The sequence below is a fragment of the Euleptes europaea genome, chromosome 16, assembly GCF_029931775.1.
Source record: "Euleptes europaea isolate rEulEur1 chromosome 16, rEulEur1.hap1, whole genome shotgun sequence".
In the NCBI taxonomy this organism is placed as follows: domain Eukaryota; kingdom Metazoa; phylum Chordata; class Lepidosauria; order Squamata; family Sphaerodactylidae; genus Euleptes; species Euleptes europaea.
In genome coordinates this window covers 55,746,580-55,766,039 of record NC_079327.1, presented here as the reverse complement: position 1 = coordinate 55,766,039, position 19,460 = coordinate 55,746,580, and the positions used below count along the sequence as shown (strand labels likewise).

General features: G+C 38.4%; 1 protein-coding gene across 1 annotated transcript in view; it reads left to right on the top strand.

The window, feature by feature from the left end:
- Window positions 1-19,460, top strand: part of CFAP47 (cilia and flagella associated protein 47) — a 380,184-nt gene that overhangs the window by 273,729 nt on the left and 86,995 nt on the right. The window contains exons 62-63 of the mRNA XM_056861810.1: window positions 4,981-5,088; window positions 14,836-14,947. Coding sequence (XP_056717788.1) covers window positions 4,981-5,088; window positions 14,836-14,947 — 220 coding nt within the window. The remainder of the gene's footprint in view (window positions 1-4,980; window positions 5,089-14,835; window positions 14,948-19,460) is intronic.

Sequence of the window (19,460 nt, the reverse complement as noted above, 5' to 3'; positions counted from 1 at the left end):
AGGGATTAAAAGTGAATTACTGAATTTATTCATTTTTTATTTACTTCATTTATACCCTGTCTTGCTCCCCAATAGGGACCAAAAATAGCTTATATCTTCCATTTTATCCTCACAGGAACCCTGTGAGATAGGGTAGACTGAGAGTTTGTGAAAGGCCCAAGGTCACTCAGCTAGCTTCCATGACAGAGAGGAGATGTGAACCTGGAGTCTCCTAGATCCTTGTCTAACACACTAACCATTAAACCACACTGGCTTTCTTGTGTTTGATTGGTGCCAAATTTTGTCAGTTAGTTGATTATTACTTATCTAAACTTCTGATAAGCAGATTTTTCTACTCCAATTAATTCACATTAATATGTTAGCATTCTTGGCAAAGCCTGGAGAAAGTCCACCTGTATGTAAGGTGTCTTAAACTTTCCATGCTGACCAAGAGTCATTTATTGTAAAAGAGATTGTTCAAATTGTTCTTATTGATTTTCACCATCACACATCATTGCTATGTATCATTGCTCAGTTCAAGTTCTGAGATTCAGATACATTATAGCTGTTAACAATGTAGCAGAATTCTTAGAGACAAGCCACAGAAACAGTAGTGCACTTAACTAATGAAGCTAGAGGAGACAATCCTCCTTTTCCCCACCCTCTGGTCTCTTTTAAAAAACATGGCAAGCTGCACATTCTAGTTCCGAAACACTTCTGAGACAGAATCTTCTGTTGCCCAGATAACCCAAATGGGTCACTGAACTCTCATTAGACTATGACGTCTTCCAGACAACCTTAATGTTCCAGTTTCCTTTCCTTTCATTCCTATTGTTTTTAAATAATTTCCAACCAGCTTCATTAATAATCCCATGGGGACCCAGCTTTTCTCCTCCCTCCCTCTGCTCTTTCTGAAATCTGTTTTCCCTTGATCCCTTTTTTAAAAAAAAATTGTTATTGTTTTTATAGGGAACAGAAAAATAGGGAAAGGGGGAGGATAATTGTACTACAATCATTTGCAATTCACCGGAGTACGGATTTTCATCATCAACATATATATCTTAATCTTTCTTTTATCTATTATTATCGCTGTTTCATACATACATCAGTTCTCTAATATCATGATTAATATTTCTAATATTTCTCTTTAATCTTTCAAAAATGAAATAAAACTCATAAAAAGCTAACTAAAATACTTATTTATGAACTACTATATTTATCATAAAAAGGTTGCCATTTCTGCATGTGCTTTTCAATCATCTCTTGATGTAGCATGGTTGAACGTTTTGACATCTGATTCCTTTTTCTGAAACTCCAATGAGAATTTGGGAAACACTATAAGGCATATTGTCGAAGGCTTTCACAGTCAGAGTTCATTGGTTCTTGTGGGTTATCCGGGCTGTGTAACCGTGGTCTTGGTATTTTCTTTCCTGACGTTTCGCCAGCAGCTGTGGCAGGCATCTTCAGAGGAGTAACACTGAAGGACAGTCTCTCTCAGTGTCAAGTGTGTAGGAAGAGTAATATATAGTCAGAAAGGGGTTGGGTTGAGCTGAATCATTGTCCTGCAAAAAGTATCCAAGGTAATGTGCTAATCACTGTCCTGTAAGTATCAAGATAATGTGCTAATGAGGGTGTGGTATGTTAATATGGAACCATTGTATCCTGAAGTGATCTGATAATGTGTGCAATCCAAAGCTAATCTGCATGGCTATTGTTGACTGTAGTGTTTGTTAGTCTGGAGGTTTTCAGGACAGGAAGCCAAGCCTTATTCATTCTTAAACTCTCTTCTTTTCTGTTAAAGTTGTGCTGATGTTTATGAATTTCAATGGCTTCTCTGTGCAATCTGACAAAATAGTTGGTAGAATTGTCCAGTCTTTCAGTGTCTTGGAATAAGACCCTGTGTCCTGTTCGTGTCAGTCCATGTTCAGCCACTGCTGATTTCTCAGGTTGGCCAAGTCTGCAGTATCTTTCATGTTTTTTTATCCTTGTTTGTATGCTGTGTTTTGTTGTCCCGATGTAAACTTGTCCACAGCTGCAAGGTATACGATATACTCCTGGCCAACCTGAGAAATCAGCAGTGGCTGAACATGGACTGACACAAACAGGACACAGGGTCGTATTCCAAGACACTGAAAGACTGGACAATTCTACCAACTATTTTGTCAGATTGCACAGAGAAGCCATTGAAATTCATAAACATCAGCACAACTTTAACAGAAAAGAAGAGAGTTTAAGAATGAATAAGGCTTGGCTTCCTGTCCTGAAAACCTCCAGACTAACAAAGACTACAGTCAACAATAGCCATGCAGATTAGCTTTGGATTTCACACATTAACAGATCACTTCAGCATACAATGGTTCCATATTAACATACCACACCCTCATTAGCACATTATCTTGATACTTACAGTGATTAGCACATTACCTTGGATACTTTTTGCAGGACAATGATTCAGCTCAACCCAACCCCTTTCTGACTATATATTACTCTTCCTACACACTTGAAACTGAGAGACACTGTCCTTCAGCATTACTCCTCTGAAGATGCCTGCCACAGCTGCTGGCGAAACGTCAGGAAAGAAGATACCAAGACCACGGTTACACAGCCCGGATAACCCACAAGAACTATAAGGCATGCCTGACTTGCCACAGTGTTTTTAGAGAGGGCTGGGGATTAAAGAGATAAGGAGTAGCTCCTGGTGATGGGAGGGGGGTAGGTAAGGGAAAGCTGATCAGGAAGGTGGCTGCTATTGCTGCTGCCTCAGGCAGCAAAAAATAGTGAACCATCAAGATAAAAACAGAACCAGAAACAAAAATCACCTGGGGCCTACAGAACAGTAACAGAGACAGTTTGAACGTCTTATGCAAAACTGCCCTGGATTCCCCAGTGATTGAGTTACGTGGAACAGACAGGGTCAGAAAGGCCAAGTCCAGATATTTGATCCTCATAGCTGCATAAAGGGTTTCTGCTTATTATTATGAACAGAGGTCATGAGCGCATGTAGAAGGCAAAAAAAAAATAATGTCCTCAGGCTGATAATAAAAGCTGAGATAACAATATTGCTTAATAGTTTTGGGTGAAGGAGACTGATCAAGAGTTTCCTTGATTTCTGAGGGCCAACTAGACATGGGTATTTTTCCATGAGTAAATTCTGGGTTCCCCAACCCAATTGTCATACTCTTACAATCAGATGGCAGCTGCAGGGAACTAAGTTTCCAAGTGTGCTGCATGGACCTGATTTGGATTGGGACTGGTCTGGTGAGTGGCTGGATGGGAAACCTCCTGGGAACCTGTGTTTATCTCCTTAAGCGTTAAAATGAAAGAAAGACAGAATATAAATGAAATAAATAAAACAATATAGCAATAAGGTCACTTTAACCTCCTTTATTCCCCATTTCAGCCAGGATCAAAGTAGCATAAAGGATCAACTGTAGCATAAAAAAGCATTTTAAGAACAAAAAATGGAGCAATCTGAAAGAAGGGGGGGGGGATCCAAGCCTTCATGACTGGCTGTGAGAGAAGCCAATCTTCTGTGCTTCCCCTGTTTGGCTATCTGCATGCTGCCCTGAAGAGGGGTTTGGACAAGGGTGGGGCGAAGCTCAACCTGAGAACAGAGTATGCATGCTCTGTGACTCCGGAATGAGCCAGGATGAACGGTTTAATTCGGGCCAGAAGAGGAATGGGAAAAGCCGGGTTTGTTTTGTGTTGAAACAGCGTTGAGCTTCCAAGGAATGAGGTAATGTGCATACTGAAAAATGTGATCCTGGCTGAAACAGGGTAAAGCGACCTTAGCCTTTATCACAGTCTAGACGCTCTATATTTATGTTGGGGAGTGGAATCCCACACACTGGCCCCACCCCTAGACATATGCACACACAGCCAAATGTCTTCAATTATTCCTACACCCAGTGTGCAACACCACAAAAAAGTAAGGGCCTGATAGTTCATACATCCTATGCCTAGACACCATGCTACAGACCTTTGGCTGCATGGGACATGGTCAGTTGGTCACTCACATTCTCCTCTGCACATAGGGAGTCTATCTAACATTTGTGGCATGGGAATAGTCTACAAAAATATGTCTTAATGTAGGATATACATTGTGGAATCCTTTTAAGGAGTAGGAGTAAAAAATGTAGAAGCAGGTTCTTGTCTGCACAACAGCTTAATTTAACTGAAACACATTCTTCTGCTTTTCCTTCTGTTAAAATTTGAAATAAAATAGTGATGAGACTGTTCATTGCTTCTAATTGACAATTACTGTGATCAAGGTATGCAGATTATAGAAGGCCAGACAAATCGGGGGGAAAGCTTATAATACCAGGATCCAGTGAAGCTAGTTCCTCACGCCTAAAAAGGCTTTATACTTACTTTTTTCTTGAGCAATAGACTCCATTGGTGCATTGTAAAGTGCTTTTGAAACTTTGGAGAGATGATAAACCAGTTGTTATAGCTTTTCAAACAATAAGCATCTACATTGCCACTGTATTACTGTAAACCCTTTATATTCTAGCCATAGCATTTTAATATTGCCACCCAACCAAAAAAGAAGACTGTGCTAATTATCTAAGTATAGCCAGGATGAAAACTTGTACAGAAAGTATCAATAAGTAGTTGAATCTACACCAGATGAAACTCCCTTTGCAGAACCCTTATATTACACATTTTTAATACAGTGTAAACATTACAGACATTTTCAAGTGAATCTAATAAATCACTAAATTGAGTTTAGTTACTTCTTCTTTGCGAACATACCTTTTTAAAACTTTGAAGTTAATTTAAATCTTGCACAAGCAATATCAGCAGTGCAACCTGAAAACTCCACCTGTAGCTCGATACGATATCAGTGGTGGTGAGGGTGCAATAAAAATACTGCAATAAAATTTGTTGATCTCCATTATCTTTTTTTGTCTTTCCTATTACTGCAAAATATAAATTTTTATTACTTTCAAAATATACAAAGTCCTCTTAGATGCATATTGTTTATACTTTTCATTTTAGTGTTATATTTGTGTCAGAGAAGACAGGAGAGTTTTGGTATGCACTGATACTAAAAGCTGAGAAACCTCTGCCGAGAACATTGCCTGAAGTAGAGTGTGAGCTTGGAAAGTAAGTATAAAATCATTGTTTTAATTGCTCCCAAATATTCTCATACAATATTCTCTCTCCTTGTGAACAGCTTTTATATTTTTGAAAGGAGACACCATTTTTGCCATTTCTTCCCATTCCCAGGAGGCTCTGAGACATCTTGGAATCTGGTTTACACTCATTACCAATAGTCTAATTTAAATCTTCAATACCTGCTGGTTTCCATTTTAAGTATGCTACAGTTGGCAGGCTTAGATCTCTTCCAGCTTGCCCTAAAATGTATTCCCCCTTCCCTCCCTTTGTACTTAACATCTATCCTGATGAAGAGGTCTGGGGAACTCAAAAGCTAACATTCACTATTTAGTGATATTTTGGTTAATCCTAATATGAAAGTAGTATTCTTCGTCCTACCCTCCCCCCCCCCTTTATTCCATGAACCAACATGGCTATCTATAATTTTTATGCACTGGTATTTGTTTTCTTCTGCTTTGCATAGAGTATTAGGTCGGCTTTATGGCTGACTGCAGGGGAAATGGCTGGCTGCATCCATTGAGATCATTGCCCTAGCTGGGTTGGTTTGTTGGATGAGCATGATAGTCTTGCCAGATAACTTTGAACAGGGGGTAGGGTTGACTTTCCATTATGTCAATTTAAAGCAGTACATTGATCAGGACTGATTCCTTAATAAACAGACTCTTGGCATTGACATATGAGGGGTAGACGTTTCAGACGGTAAAGCAAGCAATTTGTTTTAGGTATTAATGAAGGACACTGTGGCAGACTTCCTGATGCTTAATCTCTATTCCTTTTAATGGGTCTAGTTGGCATGTCATTGAACACTTTACTGACATGAATGAAGGTTGCCCGTCATCTGGGGTTTATGAAACCTTGTTTATATAAAAGAAACCAGCGGAAGGAATATAGATTGGGGAAATGTGTGTCATGTACTTTTCATCATTCCTCTACAAGGACAAAGAATCACTAGTGTTTTGATAATGCTGTCAGGAACTTTAGCCCTGAGATAAGTCCTGTTCGTATGATAAATATTGCTAGGATGTTGTGACTTTCAACATTTTATGGGCTTTTCAGTTGTAAGACTGAAGAGCAGAAATTATATAATCTGTGTGCTTTCCTTTTTGCATACCCTCAACTATCCCTTTATTATACATGGATGAAGAAAAGATGCTCATTGTTTCCTCCTTCTCTCTTGTCTTGGAAATACTGTATTTCAGAAGAGCGCTCTAGCTGTGAAGATGCTCCAAGCTCCAGTACAATGCAGGGCCACAGAGAGATATTGGTTCCTTAATTAGCCTTTCCGCCCTGCTTATATTGCATTTACTCATTGTGTCCTTGTGATAACATCTCCATATTACTTTTTACATTAATCATATTATGGAAATCATAACCTAATAAAAATACAATCAACATTGTGAAATCTGGGAATCTCTTCTCAGAGAACATTTTTGAAGTATTACTTTTTGTCCTCACATTTTCAAGAGTAGTAGAAACCAAGAAACAGGTACAGATTTCTGGTGTAGCTCAGGCTTATAAAATATGCCTTCAGTTTCATAACTCATGAGCGGTTTTCTTAAAGACATAATTTATATTTAAACCTAAATAATAATCATGATGGTTTAAGAATAAATGCAAAGGCTGTCCAAAATGAAATTGGACAAGAACGAGGAAGTAAGAAAGGGATGGAGAGCCTGTTTTAAAATGGGATATATACAAGGTCATCTGATTGAGTGCTCAAGGTTACAAGATGATCAAGAGGAATTAGTTTTGTACTTCCGGGTCGGGCGACCCCCCCCCCGTTGCAAGCGCGAAGCCGCGCTCCTGCCGTCCGCTGCTACGGGGCGCATAATCAGCCCCGGGAAGAGCTTGCAAGCGGCACCCCTCGGGGCAAGAGGGGATGCAGTCCTGGGTGCCGGGGCGGATCTGCCATGGGAGCGATAGCCGCCGAGAAATCGGCGGCGGTCGCTCTGGCGGATTCCACCGAAGAGCCGGCGCCATCTTAAAGAAGACGGCAGGAGAGAGCGAGGTGGGACCTGACTTTTTGTTTTTTGGATTATTAATAAAGTTTTTCTTCTTGATTTTTAAAAATCACTAATTTGGGGTGTGTGGCAGTTTTTTTGTGTTGAAGGACAATTCTGAATTATCTATAATTCAGTTACGCTTTGTCGCTGTGTTTTTTGGCTTTTTGCCAGTTGAGTGACGCACTCAAAAAAAAAAGTTTCTTTTAAAACTAAAGAGCATTGAACTAAGAGAAAGGAATTGGAGGATAATCAAGTGACATGGCATAGAAACTTTTTAGTGGTCACAGTGATTGTTTTCTCCAAAGTGGTTTGATCTGAATGAAATGAAATAAAAGAAACTTTCTGCCCACCCCTACTTTTCCTTGGATTATAATGGACTTGTAACTTCAGTCTCCAGTCTTTTTTGGCTCACCAATGGGTGAGAAAGAGAAACACACTAAGGACATTTTAAAAGACACAAAGTTGGTGGTACAGCCTCCTGTTAGACGGTCCTCTGTGACTCAAATAACTCAGACAACTAAACAGACAACCTCTCTAATAGCAACAACATCTATTGCTGCCAAGATGCCTTTAAAAACTAAACCTGAAGTGACTTTGACTTCTGTTTTTGAACTGCTAACTAAGACTCATCAGGATGTCACAGAAATGAAACAGGAGCTATCTCAGAACACAGCTACTATAGCTCAGAATTCAGCTGCAATAGCTGCCTTGCAGGATACAATCTCATCTTTGGCTGTCAGGCAAGACAGGGTAGAAACCAAGCTTAAAAAAAATTCACAGGAAACTAAAGAAACTAAGAAGAAGGTGGATACCCTGGAGATGTCAATAACATCTGTAGCTGACAGACAAGAGACCCAAAATGATCAGATGGCAATGATGGAGCTCAAGATAAAAGAATCTTCCCTACGTATTCGTGGATTGCGAGAGAAAATTGAGGACCGGGACCTGCGTAGATATCTGATGGTTCTCTTGGCAGATTTTTTGCAAGAATCTGAAGAGGTGATTGCAGGGATGATTGTGACAGCCTACAGAATAAATTCAGCATATGCAACCAGGAATAAAGTACCGAGGGACTGCCTGCTTCAACTGTTTTCTAGAAGTCACAGAGACTTAATACTTAACACTCACTACAAAACACCATTGAAAGTTGGAGATGAGTCACTGAGGCTGATGAAAGAAATACCTGCAAGATTGCTGAGGAAGAGGAAGGATTTTATGGAGATTGCCCAGCGTTTAAGACTCAGTGGAATCCAATACAGATGGGAATACCCGCAGGGTGTCTCTTTCATCTTTAAGGCGAAAAGGTTCAAGTTCACGGAAGTGGATAAGGCAGACCAGTTTTTAAGAAGATATGATGCAGAACTGGTTAAACCTCTCAAGTCAGCTAAACAAGTTCCAACTAGAGAATCCACAGAAGAAGAAAAGGCATCTGAAGCTTCTGGTGGTGGAGATTTGCCAGTAGTTTCATCAGAGGACTCTCCAAATGAGGATCCTGAAGACTGAAGATTGAATAGATATGGGGGGCAGGGGGGGTTGCAGTAGTAGGAGTCAAGTATGTATTTACCGTGGAAATATATGGAATTTAATTGAAAATTTGATATGTTACAGGTTTTATCTTGGAATGTTAATGGATTGAACTCTCCCAACAAAAGGAGGAAAATATTTCATCATTTACGAAAATCTAATGCTAATATTATTTGCTTACAGGAAACGCATATACTCCCAAAGGATGTTTTCAGGTTGGAACATGCCAGGTTGGGCTTGTAATGGGAGTAAAAAAACTTGCTGAAGAAATTGAACGAAAAGTTATTGTGAGGGTCTGGTATTCTTTGTTTCCCTTCCCCACTTTGTTCCTTGCCTATCTCTTTGAACTCGTAAAAGCAGTTCACACCTCCCCGCAACCCGGCACCTCTGCTGTCTTTCCCAGGTGCCCTCCCCTGCCGCGCTTCCTGTGAGCACTCCCTCAGGCCGAGTCCGGCCTTGAAGATCTGATAGCCCTAGCAGCCTTGCTGGGACCCGTTTGATGTTTTGTATTGCACCAATCTATCTTGTAACTTCCCATAACATCAGTGTGAACCCCAGTGCCCTGGAATAGATATATTTTGTAACCCGGCTATGCCAATTCACTTGCAACTTTGAATCCGTGTCTGTCTCATCTGTCTGAAGCCTTCAATAAATCTATTGTTTCTGCTATCAAGCCTGAGCAGTGATTTTGCGAAGTTAGCCCAGGGAGTTGGGAACTCTCACAGTTATGTATACTAAACAAAGATTTTTTGAACATGCTAATAAACCAGGTAAAATGTTAGCTTGGCAAATTAAACAGAAAGATAAAAAAAACACCAATAATTCAAATTAGAAGGGAGGGCAAGATAACAAGAACTAAAGAGGAGATAGTAGATATATTTGTGAAATTTTATACAGATCTATATAAAAAAAAGTTAGTTTCAGAGGTAGAAATGGAAGTTTATCTTGCTAAATGGGATTGGCGAAAAATAACACAAGAAAATAAAGAACTTTTAGATTCTCCAATAACCAAGGATGAATTGGAGCAGGCAATAAAAAAAAGTAAAATGAATAAATCTCCTGGACCAGATGGTTTTACAGCATATTATTATAAAACATTTAGAGAGCAATTAATCCCCTATCTTTTGGAAGTTATGAATTTAGGGATGACAAAAGGTATTATCCCTCAGACCTGGAAGCAAGCAAATATAGCCTTAATACCAAAGGTGAATTCTGATATATTGGAAGTTAAAAATTATAGACCGATTTCATTGTTAAATATTGATTACAAATTATTTGTAGCAATTTTAGCTACTAGACTAAAAGGAGTACTGAATCAATTAATACATGATGATCAAGCTGGATTTTTACCAGGAAGACTGATTAGTCAAAATGTTAGGGTGGTAATAGATCTTTTAGAATATGCGGAACAAGATACAACACCAATAGCTTTTATATTTTTGGATGCCGAAAAAGCCTTCGATAATGTTAATTGGCAGTTTATGATTAAGGTATTAGAATATGTGGGTTTTGGTGATAGTTTTAAAACTGCCATAAAAAGTATATATACACATCAAACAGCTAATTTGATTGTGAATGGGTCTTTATCACCAAAGATTGAAATTCAAAGGGGAACGAGACAGGGCTGTCCTCTTTCCCCTTTACTTTTTATTTTAGTATTAGAGGTTTTATTGAATAACCTTAGAAAATCTAATGATGTAGTAGGGGTAAGAATAGGGAGAAATCATTATAAACTTAAAGCTTATGCGGATGATTTAGTATGTTTTTTGATTGACCCGATTGAACAGTTTGACAGATGGAATAAAATATTGGAGGTTTATGGAAAGATTTCAGGTTTTAAAATTAATAAGGCAAAAACTAAAATTTTGGTTAAAAATATGACTCTTTCACAGCAACAAACATTGATCAAAAAGTCGGGACTCAATATTGAACATAAAGTTAAATATTTAGGTATATGGTTATCGAATAATAATCTTAATTTATTCCAGGACAATTATGTGAAACAATGGCAACAAATAAAAAAAGATTTGATAAGTTGGGAAAAAGTTCCTTTATCATTTTGGGGAAGAATATCAGTAATTAAAATGATGTTATTGCCCAAAATGCTTTTTTTGTTTCAAAATTTACCAATAGTGACAGGGGTACAGATATTTGATGAATGGAAAAAAGATATTTTGAGATTTCTTTGGGGTAAAGAGAGACATAGGATTGCATATAATAATTTAATAGAATTAAGGGAGACGGGAGGATTGGGATTACCGGATTTAAAAATGTATTACCAAGCGGCGTGTTTCACCTGGATTAAAGACTGGATTCTCTTGGAGAATCCAAAGTTATTAGAATTAGAAGGATATAAACTGCGATTCGGGTGGCATGCTTATTTATGGTATGAGAAGCAGAAAGTGAATAAGGAATTTAACTCTCATATTATCAGGAAAAACTTATTACAAGTATGGAATAAATATAAAGATGCTTTAGAAAGTAAAACTCCCGGTTGGATAAATCCTATAGAAGCTTTTATGCGAAGAGGTGCACATCTAAATTTGGACTGTGATATTTATAGAGAATTGATAGATTATAGAGATGGGATATGGATATTGAAAACATGTGAAGAACTTCAACTAAAAGACTGGTTTATGTATTATAAATTAAATGATGTTTTTATCAAAGATAATAGATTGGGATTTAATCATACTAAGTCCAACTTTGAGATAGTATTATTAAAAGGTAATAAAGGATTGATTGGTAGGATTAATAAAGTACTTATAGAATTGAACTTAGAACAAGAAAGGATTAAACCAGTCATGTTGAAATGGACGAGAGATCTAGGATATAATATTGATTTGGAAATTTGGGAAAAGCTTTGGAAAAATGAATTTAGGTTTACTATTTCGAATGAAATAAGAGAAAATCTATATAAAATGTTTTATAGATGGCATATAACCCCGGTTTTATTAAGTAAAATGAAAAAAGATGATAAAGCGTTTTGCTGGAAATGTGGTACTGATATAGGAACGTTTATGCATAGTTGGTGGTTTTGTAAAAAAATTAGGAGATTTTGGCAATCAGTTATGAATGAAACTAATAATCTGATTAAAGTAAAAATTAAGCGAGATCCCGCTTTTTGTTTATTGGGTATTCCAAATAGAGAATTGGATAAAGGTGATAGAGTCATATGCCAATATAGTTTTGCAGCAGCTAGAATTATAATTGCAAAAAAGTGGAAGCAAACGAATAAACCTTCAATTAGAGAATGGAGAGAAAAATTATGGTTGTATATGCGGATGGCCAAAATTACAGCATCTTTACATGGTAAAGACATGGAGGAATTCAAAATTATGTGGTCAAAGGCCGCTGCATATTGGGATAAATCGGCAAAAACGGATTTTAAAAATATAGTTAACGAATTATAGTACAATGTGATTTTAATTAATGTATAATAATGTGATTTTTTCTATTAGTCACTACACCCCATCGGAAGTCCATGGGTGATGGGCACTGTGGTGGGTGGTGGGTTTTTGAAGTAGGGCGTAATATATATTTTTATATGTATAACAACATATGTATAACAATATATGTATAACAATATAAACAATATATATCTTTATATGTATAATGTAATAACAGAATTGTATGCTCTATATATGTTTGTATTATTTTTGGGGTTTTTTTTGTTATTATTATCTTTTATTATTATGTATATTTTTTCTTTTTTTGGATTTATTATAAAAATCAATAAAAATTATTTTAAAAAAAGAGGAATTACAGTTTTGTGGCAGTAAATCAAATGCTATTGGAGGAATTACTTAATTACAAGTTTCTCTTGGCAGTTATTTGCATTGAAGGGAAATACAGTTATCATTAATTTTTGTCCAATTTTACTGAGGGCAAACTTTGCAGCATTTATGGGCTATAGCTGTAGAAGGGAAAATATATGTACATAACCTTTTTCCTGCCATCAGATATTTCTGTTTAACAGCTCCTGCCATCAAATATTTCTGCTTAACAGCTCTGTAACTGTTGCATAGATAAAATGATCTATACTATGTTTAGTCTTGAAAAGAGATCTAAATTGATAATAAATCTCAGGCTTCAGTTCAAGAATAACAAAACTGTGGCCACTGATATTATAGTATTTTAAAGTTGTTGTATGAACTTTATTTAATATCTGTTACAAGTATCTAAAAATTGATATGGACATACCTCAATACAGACAGAGGCCTGTAAAACACCAGATGAATGCAATAAAGATCAACAGATCATATTAAAATATTTAATAACAGTGGCAAGAATAGTCTTAGCATCACTGTGGAAAACAGACAAAATACCAAAAATCGAAATCTGGATTGACAAAGCGTATGAATTTATAACAATGGCACACTTAACAGAACTATTACAAACAGACACTCAAAGATCAAATAAAGACAAATGGCACGCCTTCTATGAATATTTCAAAACCAAAAAGCAACAATAAAATCTTATAAATGTTATGAAAGTGAAGCTGACGATTAAATATATCATGTTAACAAATGATGACAATTTGAACCTTGTCAAGGGGGTAAAAATATGTATTTTTTGATAATGTTTTCCCTTACCCTTTTTTCTTTTCCTGTATTCCCACTTAATATTAAAAATCAATAAAAATATTTATTTAAAAAAAATACAGACAGAGGCCTTTTCCACATGCAACGCTTACCCCAGATTTTCCATGTGGTCGATCTGTGAGGTTGGAATCGCATTCCACAATTTTTGTCCGCACACCTCCTTTTGCAACGTTGTTTTCTGTTTTCCTGTTTGCTTCTACATTAGTTTTATCCTGTCTGCACATTTCCCCCAAAAGCTATGTTTTCTGGTAGAGGTATCACCAGATGTCGTGGATGATTGCATTGGACGCTCCCCCCACTTCCCCCCTTTTTTGGGTGTTTTGCACATGCACTCTAGCGCTGATGCACACTAGCATTAGACGGGAAAACACATGGGTCTCATCTGCCATTATATACATGTGGAAAATTTGCACTCAAAATTGGTTGCCCTAAACTGAGCTGGAGTGCAGAGCTCTTTGGAGAGTTGAAAGTGACCAGAGTCTTCTGCTCCCAGCGCGCCTGCAAATCTAAGAATTATTGAAATTGACTTGCAGCTCTCCCCACAGTCTTTGGAAAGGTGAAATTGACTAGAGCTCCCCGCCCCTATCTCATTTGCAAATCTAAGAATTTCTTTGTCAATTTCACCCAAGATCGATTTGCAACTCTCCCTCTCTGTCCAGGAATTTGCAAAACTCTCCACTTAAACCAACAAGCTCAGCAACAGCACTTTGCCCCGTGCTTCTTCCTGAAACGCACCAACTCTGATTCCTCAAACCAAAGCACAATCCAGAATCCACAATGAAGAAGGGGGTGGGGAGTTATTCTTGCATGTATGCATAAATTCGATCCAGTGTTAGATTGATAATCTCACTAAAAAAAATTGAGGGGGGGAATTTTCTGTTTTGCTTGAAGTGTTTTACCAGGCAACTTTCAGAACTTGCTGGTTTTTCCAGCATGTAAAGGAGAAGCTCAGGGTAGCAGACTTATAGCCCAGGGGAATACAGAAAGGTTTGTTTTTTTCTTGCTTCGTGGTCCATCTGATCCAGTGTTAGATTGTTAATCTCATCATTTTTTTAATGTAGGGAGGAAAATGGGTGGAGAAAGGGGAAGGGAGGGGAGATGAGCAAAACAGTGGGTGTGAACAAGGGAAGGATGTTTGGTGGGGCGGAGATATAAAGACCATTTCAAGAGGTTCGCATGCTGGAGGACAGCTTGCTTGGAAACAGAAAAAAAACATACCGGTAAAAGTGCTCGGGAAAACAATGAAGGAAAAATGATGGGAAACCGTTTCCAACACCAAACGGAGGAAAAAGCATGTTGAAATGAAAAAATAAAACGTAGCTTTTGACTGCATGAAACGTAAACCATTTATGCGGAACAGGCCAGAGGTTGGGTGCAGCTCTGTGGTAAGAGTGCATGCTTTGTCTAGTCTCTAATAACTCAAGTTTAAAGATTTCAGACATTAACTATGGAAAAGACATGATATCAATTGAAAAACCATAGTGAAAGGGTATCCTCAAATCCTCTTACTTTTCAAATACAGAAACGTCAGTTGAGTATTAAGTAATACCAAAATCAAGGTAGTGCTTTTTATTGATTTAGTCTGAATTTTTGCTTTGTTACAGGTGGGTCCGTCAATACATTCCTTTGGTTAATCCTACCTATGAAAGTCTGGAATTGAAAGTTGTGAACAACAATTCAGCCCATTATTCCTTAGAGATAGACTCCCGAAACCTTGTAAGTTCTACAGTGAAATAATTTTATATTCATATGAGATAGCGACCTGTAGAAATTTAAATGCTGCTGGAATTCTATGTATTACAGAAAATTGCAGTTTATTACATAGTACAGATTTATGTGATGTTATGCAAAAGGTTATATGAGCTGAGGATAATGTCGGTCTCAGTGGGGTCAGGTATTAAAGGCAAGAAAATAGTATAATCAGTACAGTTGAAGAGAGACTATAACAGACGACAAAGTGATTCATGAAGCCACAGAAGCAGTTACGGGCAGTCCAGACAGAATTTAGTAATCAGATGTTGGTAAAGCATGCAGTAGGGAGTTGTTTTTAATAGTCATGGCAGAAGCCTGAGAACAGCATAAAAATGAGGAAAAAAAGAAAAGGAAACATACAGCATTAATGAGAAAACAAAGCATGAAGTTCAAAAACTTTTAATCTGAAAAAGCAGGATTGTGTAACTGGGGAATGCTGTATTGGAATAAATAGAGAAGACAAAGATATAATCAGAAAGGCTGTTAAAGGGAATGTTTCCTTGACAGATTGCTACTGCTCAGCCACATTTTAGGACAAAATTGCAGTTTTACCATGACCAGAATTGGTACAATCCACTACTGGGTATGATTGTGGGGCACAGGAAAAAGTCAAGAGCTAAAGTACGCAGTAGCAATGACATCTGCATCCTGTTCCTAGGATGAGCATGGGTGTAGCTTTTCCTTAATTAATGCACTACAGAAGTATTTCTGATAGGTGAGCATAATGTGCCCCTTCCCCATCAAATCCTGTATGCAGGCTGTTCCTGCTGTAAACTGGTAGTCTCCACAGCTATTCTTTGATTTGTGGGAAAGACACTGATAGGGAGCTGTACATGGTAAATCCCTCCCTGTCCTCAGGATTGCGCTGCCCGAGACAATTGAGAAAGAGTTGGAAATCACTTGGTCATACTGAATCATTGTGGCCATGGCATGTTGGTATAACCAGTCCCATCAGCTTCTTTTAAGTCCCCATGGCTTTGCATGCTCCTCTTGAGCTTCAAATGGTAGGTACAGTAGGTATTGGTTCTGCAAGACGTCCATACATAATAATACTAGATAGAATGGATTTCTGCACTCATTCTGAATGAATCTTGGCACAGAAGATCTTTAGCTATCTGCCCTATTATCTATTGTTTCTGCTATAGTCCTCAACACTTTCCTGCAAATGCTGTCCATTTATTGTCTTCCCTTTTGGAAACCAAGCATAATCATAAAACGTTTGTTTAAGGTTATTTTAAAGGTATCCCCTAGCGTAGATAGCCCCTAATAATAACAGAAAAGAGCAAGAGTCCAGTAGCACCTTAAAGACTAACAAAAATATTTTCTGGCAGGGTATGAGCTTTCGTGGGCCACAGCTCAGAGTGAGCTGTGGCTCACGAAAGCTCATACTCTGCCAGAAAATATTTTTGTTAGTCTTTAAGGTGCTACTGGACTCTTGCTCTTTTCTACTACTGCAGACAGACTAACACGGCTACCCACTGTGAATTAGCCTAATAATAACAGTACAGGAGAAATCCTGAATAAAGAAAATTCCAATCATGACTTTACAATGGAGTTTATCACCAAAGATCTTATCTGTTTGTCATTCAAAATGTGATGCATTGAAGTTCTAGCTTGGGTCTCTTGTTGCCATAGCAATGAGATTCAACCTGTGTAGAAGATAAGAATACTGTTTTGAAGTCCATCAGCTTCTTAAAGTACAATTAGGTTTGAAAATGTAATATAGGTGATTTATTCTAGAATGTTTGTTCCCACAATATTTTACCATAAATAATGACAACATATAAAAATCCAATAATGAACTGCAAAAGCTGAAAGTGGGCAGATAATTTTTTAACATCCTGGACAGTCTGACTGTAATCTATAGAAGTCAAAATTCATTATCATGAACTCTAATCCATCACTAGGCTAATGATCGAACCAGAATATAGATGGACCTGTTAGAATTCTCCCAAAATCTATCTATAGTAAATAATATAATGAATCAAGATTATAAAGCTTAGCAATTTATACAAATACTGATTTGTGAAATGATTAGTAACAGAAAGCAGCTTATAAAATATTGCTTATTTTATAATATTGCTTATTTTATAATATTTTATAATATTGCTTATTTTATAATGTGGTGTTTAATATACTTTGGATTAATAATATTGAATAAAGTAGATGAATACTCTGTCTTATTTACTCAGCTTGAAGTTGCATGATTGCGAAATATTAAGTAGTAGGCTTGTGCAATTCGGTAAACCCAAGCCAAAAATAAGCCGAAAATCACCATTTTGGCTTATTTCAGCTTCCTGGTTTACTGGTTTTAAAAAAGGCAGAGGGAAAGCCGAGCCGAAAGGGCGATTCTCGAATAAGATGAAAATATATTTGGCTTATTCGGGTTTGGCTATTTCCTTTGTTGCAAGGAGAGAGGTCTCCTTTCTTCTGGGGCAGCTACCTTGAGACTAGGACACCCTAAGGAGGGGGAGGGAGGAGGGACTTGAATTCCTAGTGGCCAGTAGGTGGCCAGATCTGGGAGAACAGCGTTCTTTGGCCAATCACAGAAGCTGGAATGCCATTCAGAATTTACTGTGCTTGGCCAAAGACTATATACAATACAACTCAAGCTGGTTTGTCCCAGACCTGGCCATTGCTCACTGAGAGAAAGTCTGGTGGCAGCAAACCTTGGCTTTTGCTCCTGCTGCCTGATTCTGGTGTCCCGGCACGGGCCTCCCCACCGCCCGCCCAGGACTCCCTGCCGACGCTCTTACCTTGGGGAAGGGGGCAGTACAGGCTGAGGGGGGTAGGGGGAAGCCCGAAGGCAGCGAGACAGCATCCAACAGATGCTCTCTCTCTCCAGGCCCCGACACTGACAAGGAGGGACCAACAAAACCAGCACTGCGGCTACAGCTGCGCGGGGACAGCCCGACCCAGCTGTAGCTGGGAAACAGAGCGCGGAGGCGCCCCGCCCAACAGCTGGTCGTTGGGAGAGCTCAGGTGGGACGGGAGCGGGCGCGGAAACTCGATAACGGGGGGCTGTCGGGAACCCAAACCCGCGGCCCTTATATAGACTTCCTGGGGGTGGCATAGGTAGAACTTGTGTGAATGTGAGAACGTCTATGGGGATTTTTTGAAGCTCCTGTGGGGGGTATTTTTGGAGATACAGACCCTAAATTTGCAGCGTGGCTGCAAGAGGCTCTCCTTGTCTGAACCCCCATGTTTGGTGAAGATTGGGTCTGGAGATCTAGTTTGATGGGGTCTGGAAGGGGTCGGCCCATCCTCCATAGAGAAGAAATAGTGACGTAGCAGTGGTCAGATTCTCTATTGCAAACTTTGCTGTGTTTCTCTATGGAGGAGCCTGGCAAACTTTCCCACCATTTAATGCAAATTTGGGGGCTCCACAAAAAATCTCCATAGGCGCAAATGCCCGAATTTTTTCAGGTTTCTAAAAAATAAGCCAAATTCCCATATTTACTGGTAAAAATTTGGGTCTAATAAACCCGAACCCGAAATTTACCGAAGTTTTTTTGTGCACAAGCCTATTAAGTAGTTAAACTAAGATTAGAATTTTGTGTTTATTTTAGCATTTGTGTTTGAAGCACCATGATCTTGATTTATTATATTATTAGCTTGCTTTAGAGAGATTTTTGGAACAGCTCTAACAGGTCTGTACATATTACAGTCAGATTATTAGCTGAGAAATTTATTACACTTAATGATAATGAATTTTGACTCCTGTGGCCTGCATGCAAACTGTCCAGGAAATTTAATATACTCTTCCTGCTTTCAGCTTTTCTAATTCATTACCAGATGCTTAAATGCCACCACAATTCATGGCACATTATCTGTAAAGGCACATTAAAAATAAATTACCTAAATTTACTTTGTAAAAGAGTTCAGTCCCAAATGAGTTAGTCTTTAACACTGGGCATGTGAATTTCAAACATTACCTCTTCTGCCTCTTTCTTGAAGTGCCATTGAACATTTCCAGTAATCAGCCAGCTGCCACCTTTCGCTTCAAGGAAACCTTCAAAGTGTCGAGGATCTTAGATAATAATTGAAATCTCATGACACCCACCCTTTTAGCATTTATTATAGATGTGTGTGTTTGTGTCAAAGTAATAGGATTTTTTAAGGGAAAAATAAAAATAATTATTTTCAAGGAGGCTGAAGTTGGTTCCCAGTTCCCAGTTCGTTCCCTATTCCCAGTTCCGTATTCACATTTCCTAATTCCTGAATGATATTAAGGACAATTTAAAAGCTCTGCATCCCAAAATAAGGATTGGACCACCGCATATCATACACCCCCACATTCAGGGGACTGTGCCCTCCCAGAAGGCGCATGCTGGGTCCTGGTCCAAAGTCTGGTTCTTGTGCCTGCTGCTTGCAAGTGGGGTGCCCCCAGGACAAATGCACTACAGTCACTGGGGCCCAGCTGCACCCCAAAACAATCTTTGGACCAACCCACATTACACATCCCCACACTCCAGAG